This window comes from Dasypus novemcinctus, chromosome 3 (assembly GCF_030445035.2).
Source record: "Dasypus novemcinctus isolate mDasNov1 chromosome 3, mDasNov1.1.hap2, whole genome shotgun sequence".
Lineage (NCBI taxonomy): Eukaryota > Metazoa > Chordata > Mammalia > Cingulata > Dasypodidae > Dasypus > Dasypus novemcinctus.
Genome location: NC_080675.1, coordinates 154,565,036 through 154,590,409, shown reverse-complemented (window position 1 = coordinate 154,590,409; position 25,374 = coordinate 154,565,036). Strand labels below are relative to the sequence as shown.

At 41.0% G+C, this 25,374-nt stretch overlaps 1 protein-coding gene across 3 annotated transcripts; it reads right to left on the bottom strand.

Annotated features, from left to right (window-relative positions):
• Positions 1-9,519: 9,519 nt before the first annotated feature.
• ANKRD34C (ankyrin repeat domain 34C) lies at positions 9,520-25,272 on the bottom strand. Of its 3 annotated transcripts, none has more exons than XM_058294612.1 (3): positions 24,636-25,272; positions 22,403-22,539; positions 9,520-15,002 (listed from the first exon to the last, which is right to left on the bottom strand). In XM_058294612.1, exon 3 carries the CDS (start codon positions 14,957-14,959, stop codon positions 13,361-13,363), a length of 1,599 nt encoding a protein of 532 aa, XP_058150595.1. In that variant the 5' UTR covers positions 14,960-15,002; positions 22,403-22,539; positions 24,636-25,272; the 3' UTR covers positions 9,520-13,360. The 3 variants fall into 3 exon arrangements, with proteins under 3 accessions (XP_058150595.1, XP_058150594.1, XP_058150593.1); XM_058294611.1 differs by having other exon boundaries at positions 23,735-25,065; XM_058294610.1 differs by lacking the exon at positions 22,403-22,539 and having other exon boundaries at positions 24,636-25,223.
• Positions 25,273-25,374: the final 102 nt, after the last annotated feature.

Genomic DNA, 25,374 nt, shown 5'->3' with positions numbered 1-25,374 from the left:
TAGAATAATAGTAAGTCTACTTTAGTCCATCATTCTTTCACCCATCTTGAGGATTTGGGGATGGTGATGCCCACTTTTCCTATAATTGAGGAGGAGCTTAGATCCCATGGGGCAGATGAATGGAACTATCTTGCTTGCAGTTACAGATGCTCTCTGTTTCTTGGGATGGGTGTTGTCCATCATCATCATCTTGTTAGTTGTCCTGGGTGAGTCCAATGAACTGGTGAGTGGGTGTTGCAACTCTACTGAGATTCAGGGCCCATGTGGCATGTGGACGGACCAAAAATTTAACTCTCTTAGACATACACCTGCCAAGTATAGTCTATAAGTTCAATTAGAAGGGATGGAAGAGTCATGTGTAGGGAAACCACAATGAGTCACACTGGGGTGCATAAATTCCAAATAAAGGCCCACTGGCAGGGTGCCAGACTTCTGAGCTGTCTGCCCGGCTTATAGTGTCCAGATGTCTCAGGGGGTCCACTCTTTGAGGGACTGTTTACTGTGGCAGTCAATGAGATCCTGCTGAGACATGCCTAAATGTAACCTCTGGAATGAACTCCTGACTCACAGCTACTGTTACTAGAACTGGAGTCCTTTAAAAGCAGAATGAAATTCAGGCAGATAAAAAGAGAAAGCCACAGATGGAGGAGCCAGAAGCTGAAACTAACAGAACTTGAAAGAGAATGGAAAAGCTGGAAGAGACAACCACGTGCTTTGCCATGTAACAAACTAAGGACCAAGGATTGCTGGCAGCCAGCCACATAATACCAGTGTTGGGGAAGAACGCATTGCCTTGATGACCTCTTGTTCTGTACTTCCTTTTAGCGTCAAAACCATGAACTAATGCATTCACATGGCTTAAGCTGCCCCATTGCGTGGTATTTGCTTGAGCAGCCAAAGAAACTAAAACAGTGACAGCTCAGAGGTTGCTGGGAACTGAGGGGAGAAATTATAAAGGGCACAAGGAAACTTTTGGGGGGTAATGACATGTTACTATTTTTATTGTGGTGATGGTTTCACAGATGTTTACATATGTCAAAAACTCTCAAATTGTATACTTTAAGTATGAGCAGTTTATTGTATGTCAATTATACCTTAGGAAAAACTTTTTAAAAAACAATAATAAATAAAAAATAATACTATGAATAATATAGGCCCAAAATTGTACACTTTGAAAAAATAGACAATTCTTAGAAAAATGTAACTTTCCAAATATGAAACAATAAGAAACAACAAAAAAAAACAAACCCTGAAGAACTTCATGTGATAGATGCTGTTTGGGGACCCTGCACAGATTCCCTTTATCAGATCAGTGCCACCTTTCCCCAACTGCTGTGTGAACTGCTAAGTTTTTACAGTTTTTCTCCTTCTCCTAAGAATTACACTGAAATGAAAGTCAGAAAATATAACCCTTTCTTCTCAGTCCACAGTCTATGACTGACTGAAGCAAGGGTAGAAAAGACAAGCATTCCTTGCCTCAAGGAGGGACAATTCTTTGGGAAGTTTTATTCTCTCTAGAGCCCTCTTGTGGATCAGGCAAAGGTGAGACTTTACCTGAGATCACATCCTTCCTGGGTTCTTTTCCTTTATCACTCCTGCTTCCCTTAGAGCTTTTTCCTGAAAAACATTTCATCAATAAGTCACACGTTAATCTGCTTTTAGTGAATCCAACATAAGAAACACCATAATCATTAAATTAATAGTTTTAAAATTCTGAACTCCAAGTACTTGGCAAAAGAGAGGGCTCTGAATTCAAATTGCCTGAGTTCCAATCTCCATCAACTACCTTCTTGCTGGGTGACCTTGGGCAAGTTACCTAATCTCTATATGCCTCAGTTTCCTCCTTTATAAATGGAGATAATACTAGTGTCTGGATGCCCATGTACACACACACATGTGCACACACATACAAAACCACACTTGGCCAAAATGACTTTACTAACAAGTTCTACTGGCTCTACCAGCAAGATCTACTTACTTACTACCTATAAGTAAGTGAACACATAATCAAGGAACATTGCAATACAAACTTAAACTTTTCCAGAGAATATAAAAGGAAGAACCATGCCCCAACTCATTTTATGAGCCTAGAGTAAACTTGATATCAAAGCTAGACAAAGATTATGAGAAGGGGGAAGCGGACTTGACCCAATGGATACGGCGTCCTTCTACTACATGGGAGGTCTGCGGTTTAAACCCTGGGCCTCCTTGACCTGTGTGGAGTTGGCCCACGCACAGTGCTGATGCACGCAAGGAGTACCATGCCATGCAGGGGTGTCCCCCACGTAGGGGAGCCCCACGTGCAAGGAGTACGCCCCATAAGGAGAGCCACCCAGTGCAAAAGAAAGTTCAGCCGGCCCAGGAATGGCACTGCACACATGAAGAGCTGATGCAGCAAGATAACACAACAAAAAGAGACACAGATTCCCGTGCTGCTGACAACAACAGAAGTGGACAAAGAAGAACATGCAGCAAATGGACACAGAGAACAGTCAACTGGGGGTGGGGGTGAGGAAGGGGATAGAAATAAATAAATCTTTTTAAAAAATTATGAGAAGGAAAAACTGTAGGCCACTATCATTCTTGGACTCTAGTCCATTTTTGTAGGTCAGTTTATTTATTCCTGCTTTTTATCACATTGTTTAATTATAACTTTTTAAAATCTTGCTGTCTGCTTCCATTATCTTCCCAATCTTGTTATTCTTCTTCAAAATAGTTTTAGCTATTTTTGGATCTTTGCTCTTCCACATGAATTATAAAATCATTTTATCATTTTACTAAAAATTCTTTGCACATTTTCATTGGAATCACGAGGAAAATCTAATATTATTCATACCAAGAATATCATTGGATGGTCAAGGTTTAGGTCCTTTTATCTGCTCATCTCTGGACTCTGCTTCCTCTGCAAGCTTGCTTTATTCTTAGACCCTATTCTCTCAGTATCACAAGAAGATTACCAAACAAAACAAATAAACAAGATTGAGACAACATGCCTATTTGGTCATGTCCAGAGGGAGAACGAGAAAAGCCTGTCCTTCAGCTAGGGTGAATGTCCTTTCCTTCAATCCAATTGGTCCGACTTAGGGCATGCACCCATCTCTGGATCTAAGACACTGACATGGGGAAAGCCGATTAGCATAGACTAGATACTTTCAAGATCACAGGTAAGGAGAATGGGATTGCCATGATGGGCTCAGACCAATCAGGACTGCCCTTGGACCCAGGGGTGGTGTTGCTTACCCTTGACTCAGTTAGGATATGTTTGTTCTTAACATCTTCCGCAGGGAAATTCAAAGTGTGCTATAGGTCTTTTTCTTCCTACCGTATCCATGCCATTTTGTACCTTGGACATGGAGTGCTACGAATTTCACTACTTTACCTCTGGATCTAAGAAATGCCACATTTCTTTACTTCTCCAAATCAAATTAAAATTGATTCTAGTTGGGAAGCAGCTGTGGCTCAATCAGTTGGGCTCCCATCTACCATATGGGAGGCCCTGGGTTCATGTCCTGGGGCCTCCTGGTGAAGGGAGTCTCACCCACATGCTGCGGAGAGCCACCAGCCTGGCACCATAGAGTGCCACCTGGCTTGCAAGCCCTGTGGAGAGCCGAGTCAGCAAGGTGATGCAACAAAAAGGGAGACAAGCAAAAACGCAGAAGAGTGCACAGCAAACAGAGGGCAGACAGCAAGCAAGCCACAAGGGGGGGTGGAATAAATAAAAATAAACACAGATAGAGAAGAGTGCACAGCAAATGGACACAGGGAGCAGACCGCTTGCAAAAAGCTGCAGGGGTGAGGGGATAAAAAAAATTTTTGATTCTAGTTCCCTTCCCCACTTCAACCATGATGACAAGAAAATCCATTTAGGTTGTTGTAGCTCTCAACCCCCACACCCTCCATTCTGTGGAGGTCTTATAACAGTTGGCAGCATTCTGTTTCAGGAAGCCCAATAATCTCCGCACTCCTCATTCACCAGGCTGATGTGTCCATTGTCCAAGCCATAGGAGTTTGTCAAGACAGATAACTCAGGTGCCTTCCTGACAAGCCCACCCAGGCCCAGACCCCCAAAGTGCACCATGCAGCCACTTCCCTCTTAGGTTTTGCTTCTCTCCTAGAGCTCTGGAAAGGAGTGGGTTCTATCCAAGGGATCCCAAACTTCTAGCTTTTTATCAGTCTTGGAAAGATATACCTCCCCCATGGTCAGCCACTTTGATCTTGTCCTTCACTGCTTCCCTTCCTTTCCTGCCATTTTCTCCTCCTCTGAGAGGGTCCTTAATTATCTCAAAGGATTTGGAAACACAATATTGGCTTCCCTTTCCTGAAAATAGAGGGGGAGAAAAGAGATGCTATGCTGAAAGTAGTCAAATTTTTTTTTCCTTTTTACTAACTTACTTTGTTTCATCAATCTAGGAGAGAATCTAGGGGTAAAGTTTGGAACTTTCCAAGAAGTCAGAGTCTGGACGAAATTTGAATCACAGAATTCTAGAGTTTAAGATTCAGTGGAGACCTTCCATCTAGTTCATTTTATAATTACTGCCAGCCCTTAAGTAAGAGCTAAGGACACTTGCTCATCAAAATTAGAAAGAGGGGGGAAACCAGCAAGATGGCGACGGAGTAAGGCGTTCCTAGAGTCAGCTCCTGCTATAGGGCAGTTAGTAAACACCCAGAGCTCTCTGGAGCTCGCTGAAGCACCTGTTTGGGGGCTCCAGGAGGCCAGAAGAGCATCCTGCAACATCCTTGGGGGAGTGGAAGGAGGAGACTGCCGGTCTGCAGAGAAGACTAATAAGTAGAGTGCTCCACGCCCCGGAGGCCAGTGCCCATCCTCCACTGGAGGCACAAGCCACCTTAGGAGCTGTTCTGTGGCTGGAATTGAAACGCCACTTTCCCAAAACGGGGAAGGAAGAGACAGTTGGGCACCATTTTCAGCTATGATGAGGAAATTCAGCGGGCTGCAGTATGATCCTAAGAACAGCTGAGATTTGAGCCTGTCCAGGTCAGAAAGAGGCTGGGAGCTGCCATCTTAACTCTGCCCCTGGCACAAGGGGAAGGGTGACAGACTGAAAATCCCAGTGCTGGTAGGGACTGGCTTCTTTCCATTCAGGTTGGATTGAGCTCTAGCCTAGGCCCCAGTGCCACCTCTAGCAGGGAGGAAGCTGCGGGGACCTGCGCCAGCCTCTCTGGGAAATTACTGGCCAAGCCATGGAGGCCGGTGATTGTCCTACTCTGGCGGCACAAGCTGCCCCAGGAGCTATTCTGTGACAGGAATTGGAAGCTCCGTTTCCCAGAAACAGGGGAGGAGGAGACGGTTGGCTGCCGTTTTCAGTTACTGATTGAGAGACTTGGCAGGCTAAGAGATAACCCTGGGAACAGCTGGGGTGAGTACCAGCCCAAGTCAGAAAGAGACCAGTAGCTACCATTCTGACTCTGCCTCCAGCTTGAGGGAAAGCCGGGCTGACAGTTTCTTTCACACAGATCAGCCTGCAGCCTGCCTGGGCTTCAGCCCTGCCTCTGGCAGGGAGGAGGCTAAGGAGCCCTGCAGGGAACTTTGGCTGGCATAGACTGAAAATCAGAAGTCTACCAGGGCAACTGCTGTCATCTTAGGACCCGCACTGCATAGATTGCTGCCCACACCTGCAGCTCCATCAATGTCCGAGGTAGGGGAGAAAGGGATGTGAAGCCCATCAGTCTCTCTGGGAAACTACGGTCTAGGCCTGCACTTGGATTATGCCACATAGCTGTGACTCTGTCTCTACCCCTGGCAAAGGAGAAAGTTGGAAGAAGCTTCATTGGTCCCTGGTGCAATGAGGGCAGCTTGAGCCACCACAGCTTATAGTACCAACTACATGCTTGGCTCCTACTGCATAACCAGCAAGGGAGAAATGATAGGAACCCCTAAACTAGAGAGAAAAACTGCACCCAGAAAAAATACTCTAGTAAGCCAGATGTGAAGACACCAACAAAAGATTATAATCCACACCAAGAAACAGGAAGTTATGGCCCAGTTAAAGAAACAAGATAAGCCTCCAGATGACATAAAGGAATTGAGACAACTAATTATAGATGTTCAAACAAATCTCCTTAACAAATTCAATGAGACGGCTAAAGAGATTAAGGACATTAAGAAGATATTGGATGAGCACAAAGAAGAATTTGAAAGCGTACATAGAAAAATAGCAGATCTTATGGGATTGAAAGGTGCAATCAATGAAATTTTAAAAACATTGGAATTCTATAACAGCAGATTTGAGGAGGCAGAAGAAAGGATTGATGAGCTTGAAGAAATGGCCTCTGAAAGTGAACATACAAAAGAAGAGATGAAGGAAAGAATGGAAAAAATTGAACAAGGTCTCAGGGAACTAAATGACTGCAAAAGGCATACAAACATATGTATCATGGGTGTCCCAGAAGGAGAAGAGAAAGGAAAAGGGGCACAAGGAATATTTGAGGAAAGAATGATAGAGAATTTCCCAACCCTATTGAAGGATATAGATATCCCTGTCCACGAAGCACAATGAACTCCCATTCAAAAAAATCCAAATAGACCAACTCCAAGATGCATATTCATCAGAATGTCAAAGGCTAAAGACAAAGAGAGAATTCTGAGAGCAGCAAGAGAAAGGCAATGCATAACATTCAAGGGATATCAATAAGATTAAGTGCTGATTTCTCACCAGAAACGTGGAGGTAAGAAGACAGTAGTCTGATATATTTAAGACAGTACAAGAGAAAATCTTCCAGCCAAGAATCTTATATCCAGCAAGACTATCTTTCAAAAATGAGGGCAAAATTAGAATATTCACAGATAAATAAGAACTGAGAGAATTTCTAAGCAAGAGGCCAGATTTTCAGGAAATACTAAAGGGTGTGCTAGAGCCTGAAAAGAAAAGACAGGAGACAGGGGCCTGAAAGAGAGTCTAGAAATGAAGATTATACCAATAAAAGTAACTAAAAGTATCAAAAAAGTGGTGAAAATAAAATATAGCAGTTAAAACTCAAACAGGAATAAACTTAACCTATGATGTAAAGCACTTGTATTCAGAAAACTGCATCTCAATGTTAAAACAAATCAAAAAAGCCCTAGATAACTGGAATAACATTCCATGTTCATGGATTGGAAGACCGAATATCATCAAGATGTCAATTCTACTCAAGTTGATATATAGATTTAATGCAACACCAATAAAAATTCCACCAGCGTTAAAGAAAAATTTGAAAACACGATCATTAAATTTATTTGGAAGGGTAAGGAGTCCTGAATAGCCAGAAACATCATAAGAAGGAAAAGTGAACACTCATCTCCAGACTTTAAATCATAATACCTACCTATAGTGGTAAAAACAGCATGTTACTATCCTAAAGACAGACACAATAGACCAATGGAACCAAATTTATGGTTCAGAAACAGACCCTCACAGGTATGGTCAAGTGATTTTTGAAGCCTATCAAACTCCCGAGCTGTGGCTCGGGCAGACCAATCCATTCAACAAATGGTGCTGAAAGAATTGGACATCCATAGCTGAAAGAAGGAAAGAGGACTGCTATCTCACACCTTATCCAAAAATTAACTCAAAATGGATAAAAAAAAAAACTAAACTAAAAATAAAAGCAAGAACCATAAAGCTTCTAGAAGAAATTATTGGAAAGTATCTTCAAGACCTGGTGGTGGATTCTTTTTTTTTTCCCCAATTTGAGCTCATTTTATTTGCCAGGCATGTTATTAAAGAGATTTAGATGATTCTATGATGACCTTCATAAAGAAAACACAATGTTTAACATGTTTCCAAATCACAGTAAATCAAACTCAATAGCCCCTCTTCCAAAGTTGGCTAGAAATTCAATACCATGGAAAATCCTTCTTTTTCTTTGTGCTGTGCATGATAATTGGAAGGACATTGACTTTTACTCCCCATTGGTCACTTTGGCAACTGCTTTTTGCCCATGCCCAATTGGTCATTTAAGGCTAGGCTACCCCACTGGTGCTACATTTGCCAAAGGACAAACCAGCCAGATGGGCTTGCACTGAGATGCCAAAACTACAGAGTCTAGTCTTCATTGTCATGGTGGTGGATTCTTAAAGAAGATAAGAGAAGGACTGAGTGGACTACTAATGTTTAATGTATGTAGAAGTTTTAATTAGCTTTACTGTAAAAGTTTGGAAATGTAGAGTGGATGGTAACACACAGTGAGTAACAGCTAGTTTATAAATGGGCATGTGACTGAAAATGGTAGTCTAGTTATGTAAATGCCAATTGACAGAATGCTTGAGAATATTCTAGGAACTGGATAGCACAGTAAACCAAGAGGTGGATGAGAATTGTTGTTGATGGTATAGATGCAAGAGTGTCCTTTGTTCGCTAGAACAAAAATATACCACTACTGCAGGGTGTTGGGAATGTAGAGAAGCATGGGAAAAATACAGCTGGAGTGCCCTTTGGACTGTGGTTAGTAGTAATAATATAATATTCTTGCATCTATGCAAAAATATACTGTGTTGTTACTGAAGCAGTATGGAAAATGTGAACCAAATGTACACTATGGACATGGCAATAATCAGATGATATTATTTTGTCTGTATCAAATGACACACCACTTTGTTGTGTGTTGATGGAGGGGTGTAGTTTGGGAATTCTGCTCATGTGCATGATTGCTTTATAAGTTTACAATTTCTGCCATAAAAAATATATATTAAAAATAATAATAATAGGGTGGGTTGGGGAGAAAACACACCAAATGTAAGAAAAGAACTATGATTAGTAGTAAGATTTTGACACAGTTCTTTCATAGTTTGTAACAAACGTCTCATGACAATGCAAGGTATTGGTGGAGGGTTGATGTATGGGACACCTGGATGATGTTACTCATGCTTACTTTGTAAGTTCACAACTTTTACTATACACTTAATTGTTTACATATGTTCGTATGTAAATGATAATAATAATCAGATTGGTTAGGGGGAAAATGCTTTGTTTAATAGTAATATTTTGACAATGCTCTTTAATCATTAGTTAAAAAGGTTTAAAAACAATGCACATATTGGTGGTAGGGTGAGATGTTATATATGTTTGTTTTGTATGTTCACAACTATTATACATTTATTGTTTATGTATGTTTATGTTTGAGTGATATATTTCAATAAATTTTTTTTTAAAAATTAGAAAGAGGAACAACAATGGAGGGGCATCCAGTAACACTAAGTTCTTGTCGTTAACTGGCAGATAGCAGATGCAGCCCTGAGAGAACTTGAGAAGGAAGAGCAGAGTAAAGAAATTCAACACCCCCCCCCATTCCCCTCTCACTGCAATGCACCTTCTCATTCACTGTCAGTTTCTGGTTGTTGTTTTTCTAACCATGAAAGAGCCTATAATACTTGTGTAATTAAAATGAATTTTTAAAATTTTATGTACATAAAATACTGGGTATTTGATAAAGTCGATGTGACTGGGCAGTCATGCTAATCCCATCTTAAAGAAAAGATAATATTTAAAATTTAGCTTTTTCTAAGAAAAATGGAAAATAGTATTAAAGGATTGCATTATATCATTTATTGATGCATTAGAAACATTTAAATAGTTACATGGGCTTTGAAAAATCTTTGAGTGCATCACCAACTTGACCTTATGATATAACACTGTAGAGAATGAGCAGCATATAGTACCTCTGAACTACCAGCACAGAAAAGAGGAAGGTTGGACACAACCTGCATTTTGCAGGGTACCATTTTCTTAATGACATTCTAAAAGAGTTGAGAGTTGGCTGAAAAATAAAAATATAAAAGGCGTTGGAATGCCTGGACATTAAACCAACGTTGTGAACTTTAAACTAATTTAATATAGCAATTATATTACTTAAACTTGTAATATAGCTTCTAAACATTTCAGAGAGCCTTAAGTGGACAGGTTATTGAAACTAGAGTTTACAGTTAACTTCTAAAGTAACTCCAGGGTTCCAAAAAGAAAAGCTAAGCTCTGGTCTAGAAAGCATATCTACATCTAAAATATACTTTTAAAAAATTCTTGTAAGGTTTATTAACATGAACAACATTGCCTATTTATACTTTAACAATAATAGAGTATTTTTATTGTTGTACTGGCTTTGAACAGTCTAATTCAGCTAGTGTATTGTCAAGTAGTGATGAGATTACTGTCTAGAGAAAGGCTAATGGAAAGTTCACAACGGACTGATGCAGGCAATGATGGCATGTGAGTACCTGATATCATGTGTTTGTGTAATGGACTGGCTATCCAGAATGAGCAACTCATCATGTATTAACCTAAGTTAATTGCTATGCATATGACTACTTAGTATAAATTAGGCTTTCAAACTTAGCTAAAGGTTTAGAAAAATGATCCTACTACTAGCAGAGATTGGTGTTTAGCACTAAAAACAGTTGTAAAAGTAATTAGAATGTAAAAAGAGAGAGAAAAATGTGATATGTATGTGTGTAATGAGGTGCTGAGAGCAATGTTTGTCCAAATCATTCCCTCTTAAGTACTTTGAAGAGTTGTTTTTGTGCCTGCAGTCGTGTCTTATTGGTAAAAACTGGTAATGACTAAGTGGTTCTGAAAAGCATATGGGTTGTCCACTTTTAGCCAAGTTCATGAACCATAGACATCTTTTTAGCTTTGGAGCTTCTCTTCTCATTTTCTTCCCTTTGCAAAGTGCAGGCATTGGCGATCATGTTTGTGTGTGTTTGCCAAGAACTCTAATATATACTGCTCCATCATTCTACTAAAGCACAATTTATACTGTCTTTAAGCTAATGGGAGAGCATAACTCAGCAGCCAGCAGGCATCCACACCTCCATGTGGCTTCTTTGTTCTCCACATATTTCTACCATGCGTACAGTATTCTCCTAGAGTAGTGGTGATCATCCATGGCGATTTTGCTTCCCTGGGGAAATTTGACAATCCCTGGAGATATTTTTGGTTGCCCCAACTTGGGGGAAATGTTACCGACCTCTAGTGGGTAGAGGCCAGGGATGCCGCTAAATCTCTCAAAATGCACAGGACAGTCCCACAACAAAGAATTATCCCCAAATGTCAGTAGAGCCAAAGTTTAGAAATCCTGTCCTAAAATGATTATATAAAAGTAACACTTTCTTTATAACCATTACTAACACTTTGATTTGGGTTATTCAGATGAATTTCTAGCTAATTTCAGTTGTCAGAATTAATTTTAATAACTTTACAAATGAGTTTAGTGTTCAATAGTCATAGAATGACTGAGAATCTCAAAGAGATGCTTGAACTTTTCAGCTTGACTTTATTTTGTCTACAATGATATGTACTATTTGAGATTTTGAAGATCCAGAAAATTTAACCAAAAAACTCAAGAAAAAAATGAAAATTAACTATCCTTTATCCAATCCTTCTACCTGTGCCAGATACAATAGCAGGCATTTGCAGGCATTATTTCATTTAATTATTGCAAGGTGAAGCATTACTGATCCTATTTTTAAAAAGAGGAAATATTGGTGTTGTAGTTTCATCTATTGCTAGAATGGTAGTGGGTCTACTTTAGTCCATAGTTGCATTCCCTCCTTATGTTTGTTCATTTCTTAATCCTGGGGATTTGGGGATGTTGGTGCCCACTCTGTTTCTGATTGAGGGGGGGGCTTAGATTCCATAGGACAGATAGATGAACTATATTTTTTATGTAACTTTTCTGGAATCTAAAATTTCTCTAAAAATTAACTTTATTATTATAAAAATTTTAAAAAAGCAAATCAATAATAATATGATGAAGAAGAAGAAGAGGAAGGAGAAGAAAGAGAGGAAGGAGAGGAAGGAGAAGCAGGAGAAGAAGGAGAAGAAGAAGAAAGAAATCAAGATCTGGATGCTAGAGACTTCATTGCTATTGGATTGTCACTGCTTACAGTTCTCAGGGGACAGAGCTAAGGAATATATGAATATTTACACTGCATATGTATCTATCTATACATATATAAATATGCACTTAAAGAAAATAAAAGAGGAAATGGAGGCTCAGAGAAGTTAAGCAACATACTCAAGATCACAGAGCTAATAAATGATGAATCTGAGAAGAAATCCCAGCCTGTTGACTCAGTGTTTACTCTTATTTTCTCCATGATGTCTATTCCAGGGGCTAATGATTTTTTTAAACTAGAAAGCATCTTGAGAGGAAAAATAAATGGGAAAATAACCAGGAATGTCTTCATCTGAAATATGGCTACATAACACCAAATGTGCTACATGTCTGCTTCCTGGGTTTGTTCAAAGTGACTTAAAAGGCTATTTTACAGATTAATTCTGTCTCCTGGATTATTCAGGCAAAGGGGAAACCACCTTTTTCTTGAATTGTCTAGTAAGTGAGTGGGAAATAATTGTTTGCATCCTCTAAATTTTTCAGGCTACAGAATTAAATAGTCCCCACTGCTTCTGGCCTGAGAACTATCCATTTTACATTTTGATCTGTGCATATCACATCATCCTTTTTCATTCCGGTTTTAGGTAAATCTCATCAGGTTTTCTTAGAAATAATTGGGAAACCCCTGTTATAGATCTGTTTTAAAACTTATATCACTTTCAAATCCAAGTTAGTTAACAGACCTCATGTTTTTCATGAGATTCATATACAAAGTCTCTGTCAGGTAGGGGCTGGGACAAGTTTCATTTTTGGGGAAAGGTTCATCTCTGAAACATCAGCTACTGTGACACATCAGTGTCGGGGAGAGGGGGGATATAGATATAGATGATATTTGGGGACCCAGAGCATATCCAAATTAGTATGTGAACAAATTTTTTTACTGGGGATCTGAAAGATCTCTACCATACATGCTTGACAGCAACCCATGACAGTAAGAGACAGTGTCCATTTTGATTGGGGAATTCTGCTTCTACTCCTTCAAATAGGATACAAATAGCCAGATTTAGTGGCTTTTAGGGATTTGTTTTGAGCTTTCGCATGTGCTAATAAATGTTAAAGCCTTATTTTCTTCGTAGGCACTTCATATATTTATTACAAATTACATACTTAGGCCACCATATTGTGGTTTAAATTCTTGTTTTCTGTTTTGCAGAAAATAACTGGTATCAACAGCTTAGATTATTGTATTTGCTGTATTATTTTCAAACTCCAATGATTTTCTTCCTTTGGAGAATTATTTTTTAATTTCATCTCTAAAAGCCAATTATCCTGAGCTCATTTCAAGAATTATCCTAGGGATTATTTCAGAAGTGAATCAGCATGCTCTTTCTCTATTCTCTGAAGCAACCACACACCAAAATTAAGAATGATGAGGATGTAGAGAATCTGCCTGGCTGAGATGACCTAAGTTATGATCCCTTTCATAAACTACATGAATTTAAAAAAAAAAAAAAAGCTTTCTAAAGCAAAACTTCTAGGTCATAATTTCTTCAAAGTCAGACAGCTGCTTCATCTGTTCCACTTGCATAGAATGCCTTCTGAGGAGTTTCTTTTTACTTCTCAAGTCAACTCTTTTTGGTGAACTTGGAGCAACAGGAACCATGGATTTTAAGCCACTAGCCAGTAGGGAAGGTTTGTTGCTAGATCTAATATCCGGGAGAGGTGTGTTCAGATTCACATTTAAAGGTGGAAGGAAGCCAGGCCTAGTATGGGAAATGCGGTCTAGTAGCAATGTTCCAGAACCTCGTCTTTCTAGAAGATGTAATGGTCTGCAGCACACTGAACTGGGGGATGTGCTGGGCATAGCATCCAGGGACTCCCGAGAGCCATGGAAAAGAGACAAGTGGGAGCTGTTGAGTTTCTTTCTATCTGAGTGTCCTTTTCCGGATTCAAGGGAGGAGTTGGGTGGGTCAGACCCTGCCTGTAAATCTAAACCATAAAAATCATTTTCCAGCAATTTGAGGGGTGCTGCATCTTTGAGAGTAGAGGGTCCTGATGGACTCATCCCACCCTTCTCTTGGTCAACAGGGATAGTGCCTCTTCTGGCTAGATGTGGGTGAGTAGCCTGACCTTTCTCATAGGCTGCTTTCCAGGATGCTAGTGCCGAGGAGGCTGAAATCTTTAGAACTTGCTCTGTGACTGTGGGGAAGAAGGTGAGGTCTTTGCCATCGATACTGTTGGTTCTGGAAAGGGGCCCCCTTTTGGGGAAGGACATGTCAGTAATGCTCTTGATGACATCATTGTCTGTGTTGGCACCATGGGTCTCCTCCTGCCGCGTCGAAGCTGCCAGCACAGAGGGCGCAATCAAGCCCCAGGGTTCAGACTGGAGCCTCTTCAGTTGGGGCAAATGGGCCCTTTTGAGGTTACTGACTTTCCTGGTGGGTGACCCAGGCTCATTTAGAGCCTTGGAAGGGTTACAGCCGCTTGGATGCCCTGTTTGGAGGCTGAAAAAATCATCTTTCTTCTCACTGGGTGGAGAGTCCAGACCTTGAGCTTTCAGTTCGATGTCAGAGGGAGACACACACAATGGAGACTGTCTGTCTTCCACTTTGGGAGAAGGGGGGACATTAAGATACTGTTTGGTAGTTTTGCTGCCTGAAGATGATTTATCAGTGGTTATAATAATCACCTCCTTCCCTTTGGCTTTGCAGGCATCAAGGAGATATTTCAATGCATCCTTGTCATCTGCGTTTATTGCATAAACCAGAGCTGAAGCACCAGTGCGATCCTCAAGGCTGGGGTCTGCACCACTCTTCAGTAATAAGGAGACCACTTCTCCCCCAGCTCTTCTAATGCAAGCATGGATGAGAGCAGTTTTGCCAGACTTATCCTGAATATTGGGGTCTGCCCTGTTGTCCAGCAGGTACTTCACCATCTTGGATTTGCTGATGCTTTGCTGATCCACATGTTTGGTAATGCATGCCACCATGAGAGCCGTTTCGCCTTTGTCATTGCTTTCATTGATGTACGCCCCTCCTTCCAGGAGGAGTCTGGTCAGTCTGAGCCTCCCTAGCCACACGGCCTTTAAAAGTGAGTTTCTATCAGTCCTCAATTCTGTGTCATCATCCATCATTCTGGCTAGAGCTTAGAGTCTCTGAGCTACAGTGGCATCAGACCTAGCAAAGGAAGAACAAAGAAAAAGTGTCATGTATTCTATAGCTTATCCATGCCACATGCTTATTACAGGGTCTGGATCCAGTCACCTCCCAGCCTGATCCCAAGTTATATGACATTGAACAAGTGACAATTCTGAGTTAGTTTCTTTATCTGTGAAGTGAGGAGTCCAATGAGTATCTACCTCATAGAGTCATATGAAGATTAAAGAGATAGTGTATATAAAACAGTTAACATATAATGCATGTAAAGCAATTAATATAATGCTTAGTATATGGTAAGCAATAAAAGAATCTCTAGCTATTACTGTGTTGACTACAGAATACTTATCACAAATGTAATTTAAGAAGCTCTTTGTTTTATGTCTGTTTGCACCACTAAACCCTAAGTTCCTTAAGGGAAATTTATGCCTCTATCTTGCTCACTGCTGTATACCTAGCATATAGCAATGACGGATGCATTGTATGTTACTTAATAAATAATTTTTAATACATTACTGTTATTGGTTTATATTAAAAAGACTGGCAAAAATATACCAAAATAATAATCCATATTTTGGTTAATGGGATTATGAAATAATTTCCATTTTCTTCTTTTTGCCGTATTTCTTGAAATAAATATGTGTTAATATTATAATAGGAGAAAAAGCAGTAAAGTTTTTTGCAAAGCAAAATCAATCTAGCTATCCCTTTCCAGATTGCAGTCCCCACTTTACCAGCAGATGTCAGAATTCTCATCCTCCTTGTTCAGATTTTAGAATAGCTCTAATAATGTAATGCATGTAATACCACCCTTCCCTCTGATTGAACAGACTTGAGAAAAAGAAAGCAGAATGGGACTGCATTTTTGTTCACAAATATTAAAAAGAACGTTCAAATCAAAGCTTACTCAGTTGAGATTTGTCAACTTTGAATTTTCTCTTTTGATTCTCCCCCATGCTGATTACCTTGTTCCTGAACTCAATTCTTCAAGGCAAACAGTGTGAGAATCCTTTTCACAGATAAGGAGAGATGGATGTCCCAGCACAGATGCAGCCAGTTCATTGGTACCTCAGGGGTCCATGTCTTTGGTGGCACAGCCTCCACATGGAAGGTTTGTGTCTCCAGCCTCCCACAGAGCACATGGCCTGCATGGTCTATTTACCACAATTCCTAAGCATTCCCCCTCATCCATTTCATAGCGTTCCTTATCTTACTCCATTACCCTGAGCAGTTATTTAACAATTTGTATTCCTCTAATAATTGGAAGTCAAAATCTGTTTTTGGTTGAACTTGTGGGACAGCATATATTTTTCTTATATTTTTTTATCTCACAAATAATACATGAATAGATAATTGTTATTTTTTTAAAAAACACTGCACTTAAGTATATAAAAAGGAAGCAATGTCCTTTTCCTGCCCCTCCTCTCCTGAAATCCACTCTCTATTCAGAGGTAACTATGGTTTAACAGTCAAGTGTGTATCTTTCAAGATCATTTTCAGCTTCTTCCAATGTATTGTTCTGATAATATGTCTGAGTCTGGTCTTGTTGCAATTGTGTCTGAGTATCTCTACTAGATTTTCTGCCAAAAAAAAAAAAAATGACCCCCTGAGGATACTGTGGCTAGAAAATACATTGCTGACAATGTATTGTCTGTTTCTACCTCTCCATCGCTATCTTCCTTTCCCCCTCAAACTCCAACTGATCTTCTCCCTCTACGTATGTATGTGTGTGTTGGCTTTTCTCTCTCTGTCACATTAACACCTCTGTGATCCCTACATATGATTTTTTTTTAACGTATGCATGATAAACTTGTCAGTCTCTAAGCTCTTTGAAAAAAAATATGTTCAAGGGTTAAATAAAGGAAAGGGAACATCCAATGAGAACATGCTGCTCTCCATTCTATCAAAGGGGGCCTTCATCTCCTGGCCCAACCTGCCTCTCCTACATCATCCCCTATTCCTCCAGTTACTGTCACACTCCACCCACCTTGGTGTCTCTCTGTCTTTCAAATGCACCCCTTTCCTTCTTCCTCCTTTTGACTCTGTTCATGTTTCTTACTATAAGGCCTCCCTGCTCTCATCCTTCAAGTCTCAGTTCAAATGTTACTATCTTTGTAATCAAGAGGAAAATTACTCATGATCAAAGTGGAAGAGTTGAGAAAAATTATAACTGACTCATATCCATAATATATAAAGAACTCCTACAAATCACTTCCCCTAAAAGAGGATACACAAATAACCAATAAGCACATAAATACGTGTTCAGCCTCGTTAGTACTCAAGGGAAATCAAATTAAAGCACAATGAGATGCCACTACACCCTCACCATAATGGCTAAAATTTGAAAGAGTGACAATTTCAAGGATAAGTGAAGATGGGAAGCAACAGGAACTCTCATACCATGCTGGTAGGAGTATAAATTGGTACTGAGCTAAAAACTACATTGCAACCAGCAATTCCATGCCTAGTTTTATGCCTGTGGTAGATTGCAAACATGATCACAAAGTCCTGCTTTGCCAGTAGTTATGTCCCCTACATGGCAATATTGCCTTTCCTCCCATAGTAGGAGGAGTCTGCCTTGTGATGGGGCTTGACCCATAGAATGCAGCAACAGTAACTGCAATTTTTGAGGCAAATCCTCACTAGATTTTGCAACTTCCAAGTTTACCCTTTCAAAAGCCAGCTGGATCGGGAAGCGGACTTGGCCTAATGGGTAGGGTGACCGCCTACCATATGGGAGGTCCGAGGTTCAAACCCCAGGCTTCCTTGACCTATGTGGAGCTGGCCCATGCGCAGTGCTGATGCATGAAAGGAGTGTGGTGCCACACAGGGGTGCTTCCCCCACCCCCCCGCGTAGGGAAGCCCCAAGTGCAAGGAGTGCACCCCATAAGGAGAGCCACCCAGTGCGAAAGAAAGTGCAGCCTGCCCAAGAATGGCGCCGCACACACGGAGACCTGACGCAACAAAAGGAAACACAGATTCCCAGTGCTGCTGATAAGGATAGAAGCAGTCACAGAAGAACACACTGCAAATGGACGCAGAGAGCAGACAACGGGGTGGGGAAGGGGAGAGAAAAAAATAAAAAATAAATCTCTAATAAAAAAAAAAAGCCAGCTGGATATAAAGAAAGCTGGCTATCCTATAAGAAAGGAGCTCCAGCTGACAGCTCCCAGCTCACTGCCACCCACCCCCCAATCAACCTCCAAATGAATGCACCTGTATGAATGAACCCAGGTGAAACCAGCAGAAGAATCACCCAGAGTGTGACCCAATTTGAAGAACAGAGGCATGAGCAAATAAATGATTGTCATTTTAAGCCACTATGTTTGGGATGATTTGTTCACAGACAGAGATTACTGTGTAGCAAAAGAGACATGTGCAAGAATGTTCCCTGCAGCACTAACCATAAAAGAAAAAAACTTGGAAACAACCCTTCAAGAGGAAAATAAGGAAATTATAGCATATTCATACACTGGAATATTATACAGCCATCTTTGTGTGCTCTCTCTCTCTCTTTCTCTCTCTCTCTCTCTCTCTCTCTCTCACACACACACACACACACACACACACACCAAAAGCAATAATGGATGCTGCCCCTACTGTGTTCCTTAATACTTTGCAACTTTCTCTACTGGAGTATAGATCTTGTTAATCAATCTGTGTCAGCCTCCTACTTAGAACTTTGGACTCCTCAAGGTAGTAATACTCTCTTTTCTCCATTGTCCACTATCTTACAACTGGCAGGTAGGATAAAGAAAACCATGGTGAAAAGGTGGAAGGAGGAAGGGAAGGAAAAAGAAGAGAAGGAAAGGAAGGTAGGAAGGCAAGATGGGTGGATATTTGGGTTATATTTCTATGTTGTGTGTGATCATATACCTCTTGTCTACCTCAGAGTCAAGGGAGGTAGGTAGAGAGCGATACAGGAAGGGAGAGAAGAAAATGGTATCTCTAAGACTGCTTCTCTCCTTTCACTTGGAATTAGCACTCATCTCTTCCCCTATGTTCAAGTCTTATCCCTAATCAACTCTACCCCCACACCTAAGGAAGGAACAGGAGAGAGGCAAGGCAATCAAGTTCTTTTCTGTGGTCTGGAATGTATACCCCACTTACGGATAAAACATCCTTTGTGCTCAGGGAGCTATTCTTCAGGTTGTCTATAACCATATTTTTCACTGTTTAAGCTTACAAACTGAAATTCTTTAAATGATGAAAATGTAAGATCTTTGAGGATGAACTCAGATCCTTACCTCATTCTTGTAGCCCAGATAAAATGTGCTGTGCCAACATTAACTGTTAGTATGCTGCATTTATCTCCTACTTTTCATTTCAAGAATATTGGGTTAAAAAGACTGCAATTTATGTTAGGTTGACAATAGCCTTGCAAATTATGCCAGATTCAATTTATGCACCATCCCAGATTTGTACAGTCCTGTCTATTTACCCCCTGTTGGGGGACGGTGTTAGCCACATGACCTGTTTTCTTACCTGAGTGGCCTTAACAAGGGCCATACCTCTCCCCGTGTCTTAGAGTCAGGTCACTGCTGCTGCTGCCACAGCTACAGATGGCAAAGCCTCACACCTGGTACCAAATGCCCAGGAAAAACTCACACTGGCTTGACTTTTCCAGCAGCCTTCTCCTTCCTTGCCTCACTTTTCTTTTCCTCCATTCCTACCTCTCAGGGATGGAGAAATGTCAGTTAGCCTCAGCTATTTGCAGGAACTGAAGTGTTGGGGACTCTGGTGTAAAACACACATTTGTTGGGTAGCTGCATGCACAGAGAAACAGAAAAAGCTAATGTGCAGAGGAAAAATAATGACGCAAACACACTGAGAAGCTGACATAAGAGGTGGGGAGAGAGTCACCTCTCTCTACAGAGATCCAGCTGTCCTTAGGGTCCATGAACACCCTAAAATCCTCCCAATAAATGAACTTGATTTTGCTAATCATAGCTTGAATTACTTTGTTATTTATAGTCAACTAAACCTTTATTAAAACAGTGGCATTCCTTGTTTCTTCATTCATTCATCCATTATCAAGCATATATCTAGTGCCTATTCTCTGTTCAGTACTGAAGGTAAAGAGATACTTAAAATTCATGAACAGTTGCCAAGTCATTTACAATTTAGGGAGTTTACAATTTAGTTAGTTTAATAACAGTAACAATAATAAACCTTTATTGGATGCTTACCATGTGCTAAGCAGTGTGCTGATCATTTTATATGCATTATCTATTTAATTCTCACAACAATGCTATGAAGTGGGTACTATTATTATCCTCATTTTATCAGAGATGAAACTGAGTCTCAAAGACGTAAATTCACTTACCGAAGATCACCAAGCCAGATTACCACAGAGCTGGAATTCAAATCCAGGCTGTTTAATTTCAAAGTCCATGTTTTTAACCTTGACATGAAATAATTATAGTGTAGTATGTGTGTAAGTCCCATAATGGAAGACAAACACGTTGGGGGGGGGGGTTGTCAGTGACACAGGGGACAGGGATACAGATTAGGAAAGGATTCACAAAAAGAAGACAATTGAAATGGCTCTTGAAAATGAGTGAAAGTTCATTGAATAAAAAGGGAAAGGCACTGCACTTAGGGGTGTCTGCATGTTCAAAGGCAAGAGGTAATGTAGCAAAGGCATTTAAGGAACTGTGTGACTAAAGCATGACCAGGGTAGGGGTACGCTGGTGCAATTTACAAACATGGCGATGTCTACAGAGACCAGACCTAAAGTTTCTCAGACTCTAGTTCTGCAGGTTGAAGAAATGGGGAGTCAGCAAAGAGTTACAAGGAGGAAAGTGCCATGATCACTCTAGTCAAAGTGAGGGAGATTGGAAGAGTGAGACAGGGAATTTGGAGGCCACTTAAGAGCCGCTGAGAAATGAAAAGGATCAGAACTACTATCAAGGGGGAGCAGGAGGAAGAATCAAGCTAGAGAGATGGTTAAAAGCTAGAACTGCTCAGGGGACCTGAATCTCTGGACTGTCCATGTGATAGCCAGGCTCTGAGCCTCAACAGACTTGCAACTCCTACCCTCTGGTGTATTGGGCTTACCCCAGCCAGGTAACAGGGAGGTGAGGAAGGTCACCCACCACACCAGGGAGCCAAGAATGTCTACAACTGCAAGCAAGAGAATTGCATCTATCATCCAAGTGGAATCTAAGCACCCTCTTGATATAGAGATGGAGTGGACATAACCATCCCAGGATCCACAGAATGGAGGAATAGCGTATGGATTAGAGTGGATTTACTGATATTCTATTCTGGAACTATTGTGATTAGTAATGGAAATAAATGTAGCACTGGTGTGGAGAAAGTGGCCACAATAGCTGCTAAGGGTAGGGAGATGGAAGAAGAGATGTAATGTGGGGGCACTTTCAGGACTTGGAGTTGTCCTGGGTGGTACTGCAGAGACAGTTACTGGGCATTGTATGTCCTCCCATGGCCCACTGGGTGGATTGGGGGAGAGTGTAAATTGTAATGTGGACCACTGACCATGTGGTGCAGCAGTGCTGAGAGATGTATTCACCAAGATGATGGAGGACATTGTTGTTATGGTAAGAGTGGGGTGAAGGGAGTGGGAGGTATATGGGGACCTCATATTTTTTCAATGTAATATTAAATAAATAAATAAATAATAAATAACTAAAAAAAACCTCATGTGAAATACGAATGGGATAATATTGCATATATAAGACTTTTTACAAACTACAAATATAAATAAACTAGAGGGACAAACAGAATAACAGTTTGTTAGGTGATGAATTTTTTCTTTGTTTTTGTTTGTTAATATTATCATTGTAATGAAAATAATAATGATTGAAGTGATGGATATACAACTATTTGATTTATAACAGATATATTTGATTGTACACTTTGAATACATTTGTGCTTTATTAATATGTATTAATAAATTTGATTTGTTTAAAAAAGACAAAAGAAAACAGATCAAGTAAAATCATAGCATATTATTTTTTTAAAAAAGAAAGTTACCTGGTACTTGTTTTGCTAATGTTAAATAAATAAGGACAAATGAAAAAAAATTTTTTTAATTTTAAAAAATTAAAAAAATAAAAGCTAGAACTGTGGGGTTCAACCAAAATCTGATTTACTTTAATTTAGGTATGTGCCTCCTATTGTGCATCACAGAGAATAAATGTTAATAAAAACTAATGCTGGAAAGATTGGATGCTTCTCAGTGTCTCTAAGCTTATTGGAGTGAAAGCAAGCAATCCCAATTGAAAAGACCTGGCACAACCCAAGAATTTTCAAATCCCATCCACTTCTGCTGCTCTAGGCACCATGAGCTAATGGCTGTGGATGCTCTTTTTATAAACTTCAATGCATGGTATGCTCATGTGAGCCACTATAAATTATGTAACTAACATTTAATTATTTCAAGGGAGATACAACACCTTTCACTTTATCCCTCATTTCTTGAGTCACATCAACATTGGATTTCCAGTTAAACTTCCTTTGTTTGGCACAGTAGCAGATCTTCCAGAGGATTCAGGCTGTGCATTTGGTTCCTAAGACCACCCCCACATTTGATCTAATAGAAAAATTACATAAAAGAGAAGGGATTTCAGACTACTGCAAACATCTGCAACATTCCTCCAACCCCCAAGAAAGGAACTGGATATATGCTTTATTGTACTTAGTTAACCAGAGAAGTATCTAGGACTTTATATTATACATATTTTGTATTTGCCTTATTTCTGGCTATGTCCTTAATCCTATTTCTCCTCTATTTTCTCAATTACTTCTAATATATGCAAACCTGAGGTTTTGTGGATCTTCATAAGTTGCTTTAAATTCTTTGAGGAACATCAATAATATTTAATTAGGTCAAAACATATAAAACTGCAGTTTCTGTTGGTCAAAAATAGTGTAAATCATTAAAAATAATCAATTTCATATGGTTCAACCTAATATTTACAGTACTTGTCCAGACATAATTAAGTTCTGTAATTTTTCCACAAGTAAGTTCATAAAGGTTTGCCAGTCCATGGTGGAAAGATTTACAAGATACAGAGGCAGGAGACTTAGATTCTAATTACAGCTCTGTTACTTGGCACCTGACTATCTTTGGGCAAGTTATTCTTCTTTGAGCATTGTTTTGCCAAACGAGTAAAATAACCCCTACTCTGCTAATCCTATAGGGTTGTTATAAGGACCAAATGAGAGGTAATGTGTGAACATTTTCTATGAAGCCTTGAAAAACCCTAAGGGATAATTATGTTGAATTCATCCAGAATTCCTGCCATTGAGACCTGCTGTGTGTCCAGCCCCCTTGCAGCATGCCACTAGTGTTCAATTGCCAATGCTCTTTCTTTTCCAATTACCTCCTCCCTCCTTTCTAGTCTCCCCAACCACAATTCAGTTTGCTGAGTCTTTCCACTACTCCTCTTCCCAACACACTTCTAGAAAAGAAGTATTATCATCCTAATTGTACTGATAAGAAGCCTGAAATTGACAAACACTAAGTATTTGGCCCTAGGACACAAGGTTGTAAGTGACTCAGCTTTGGATTCAAACCCTGTTCCTCTGATCCCCAGTTCATAGCTATTTCATGGAGGGAATACCCCTGGGGCACTTATTCCCATCACTGCAACCTGGCATGGGGTTTAAGAATGCACCTATACCATTTGCTGTATGTATAAACTCTCTTGCTTCCCTTTTCTTATCCGTAAAACGGGGATGATAATACTACACGAGTTTGCGATTTACTATAATAATAAAATAACCTATGTAGAGAGCTTAAGCACAGGGCTTTGGCACGTGGTAAACTCTGGATAAATGTTAGGTTTCGAAGGAATGTGGGTAGAACTTCCAAATCTCAGGAAGCTTCAGTTGTAGTATGCGTGGAAGCTTGGGAGCGTCCTTATACCCGCCTCTTCCTTTCGAAGTCACGGGAAGCAGTTTAAAGCGGATCAGAAATTGAGCTCCCCTTTAGCTTTTGCGATTCGAGAACCTTTTCCTGCCGAGCTGGGGGTGTTACCGAGCCACGTCCGCAGAGAACTGCAGCGGCCTGGGGCAGAGAAACCAGAATGCCTGGCGTTCAACGCGCGCAGCTTGCAGCCGGGACGAGATCTGTCCGAGGTGCTAAACGCCGCGGACTCCCGGTGAGCTTGATTGAGTGCGGGCGTCCATTGTTGCCAGAGACTGTAGGCATCTTCAACAAGGGCGAGAGTGGCAGTCAGGTGAAACCAGAGCGGTAAGTGTTTCTCTCACAATTTCTCGGAAATCTCAGGTTCACATTCTTTACAGTTTCTTGCACGTTTTCAGGATAATAACCGTCCCTTCCTTACATGTTTCGGCAAAAATTCAGACTTCGCTCACCTCCCCCCCCCGCCCCTCCACCCCGGTCAGTTCCTTCAAAAATTCAGACACCTATCCCCCAGCCCCACTCCCAAACCATTTCCTACAAAAAATGCAGTCCCCTCTGCATTTCATCCTTACGCGTCAATGCAAACATAAAAAATTAAAAATTCGTCTCTCATTCCGCCTCCCACTATTTCTTGTCATAAATGCGGGCTCTCTTCGACCGATTCCCCATTCCATCTTGTGACTAAACAACGTAGACTTACTTCATGGGAGCTGCGGTCCCACCCAGGTGACTAGTGGAGACGTCTGGGGTGCACTTACCTGGTGCGGACGCACACTGAGCCAGGGCACCCAGGTCCAAGCTACAGCTGGTGTCATTACGCCCAAAGAAGAGTCTGGGGCATGGGCAGCTGCGGGTTAGCATTCTACCAGAAGGCACTGCCAGGAGGAGTCGGCGCCAGGAGCTGAGGCTACCGGGTCCTGTTGAGTGACTTGCCCACATCTTCTTCAAGGTTCATAAATAAAACCTCTGCGTCAGTTCCTTTGAATCACTCCTTGGTCCTTCAAGTTGAGGTAGGAAGAGGGCAATTTGTAAAAAGAGAAAGAAGCATGAAAGGAAAATAAGAGCTGTCCCTAGTTCCTAGCTGCTGGTTTGCAGTCTCCTGCGCAGCAGCCCGCCAGCTCCCTTTTGATTCTGCTGGCTAGCGAGGCATAGCTGCCCGCTGGCGCCTGAAAGCGGCTCTGAAGCCGCGACGGGAGAGGACGATGTGGGTGTGTATGCCGGGGAGGAAAGAGGTAGGAGGGGGCAGAGGGGGTGGGGAAGTACTACCTGCAGCCGCAGGAAAATGTTACCGCCACTCCGCCCCCTCATCTCTTGCTCTTTGCTCAATAACTCAGCCTCAGCGTCCCAGAGCCCCAGAGGGTTCGCGCAGATCTGGTGCGGCGACCTGTGGGGTCTGGGGTAGGGACGGAGCCCTCCCAAAGTCTGATACTGCGGGTCCGAAACTATGGCAGGGACTCGAGTTTGTGTCTACTTTGCTCTTTTTGCGGGGCTGCCTTC

Coding starts and splice junctions, on each gene's coding strand:
- ANKRD34C (XM_058294612.1), bottom strand. CDS start 14,959: ATGATGGATGATGACACAGAATTGAGGACTGATAGAAACTCACTTTTA.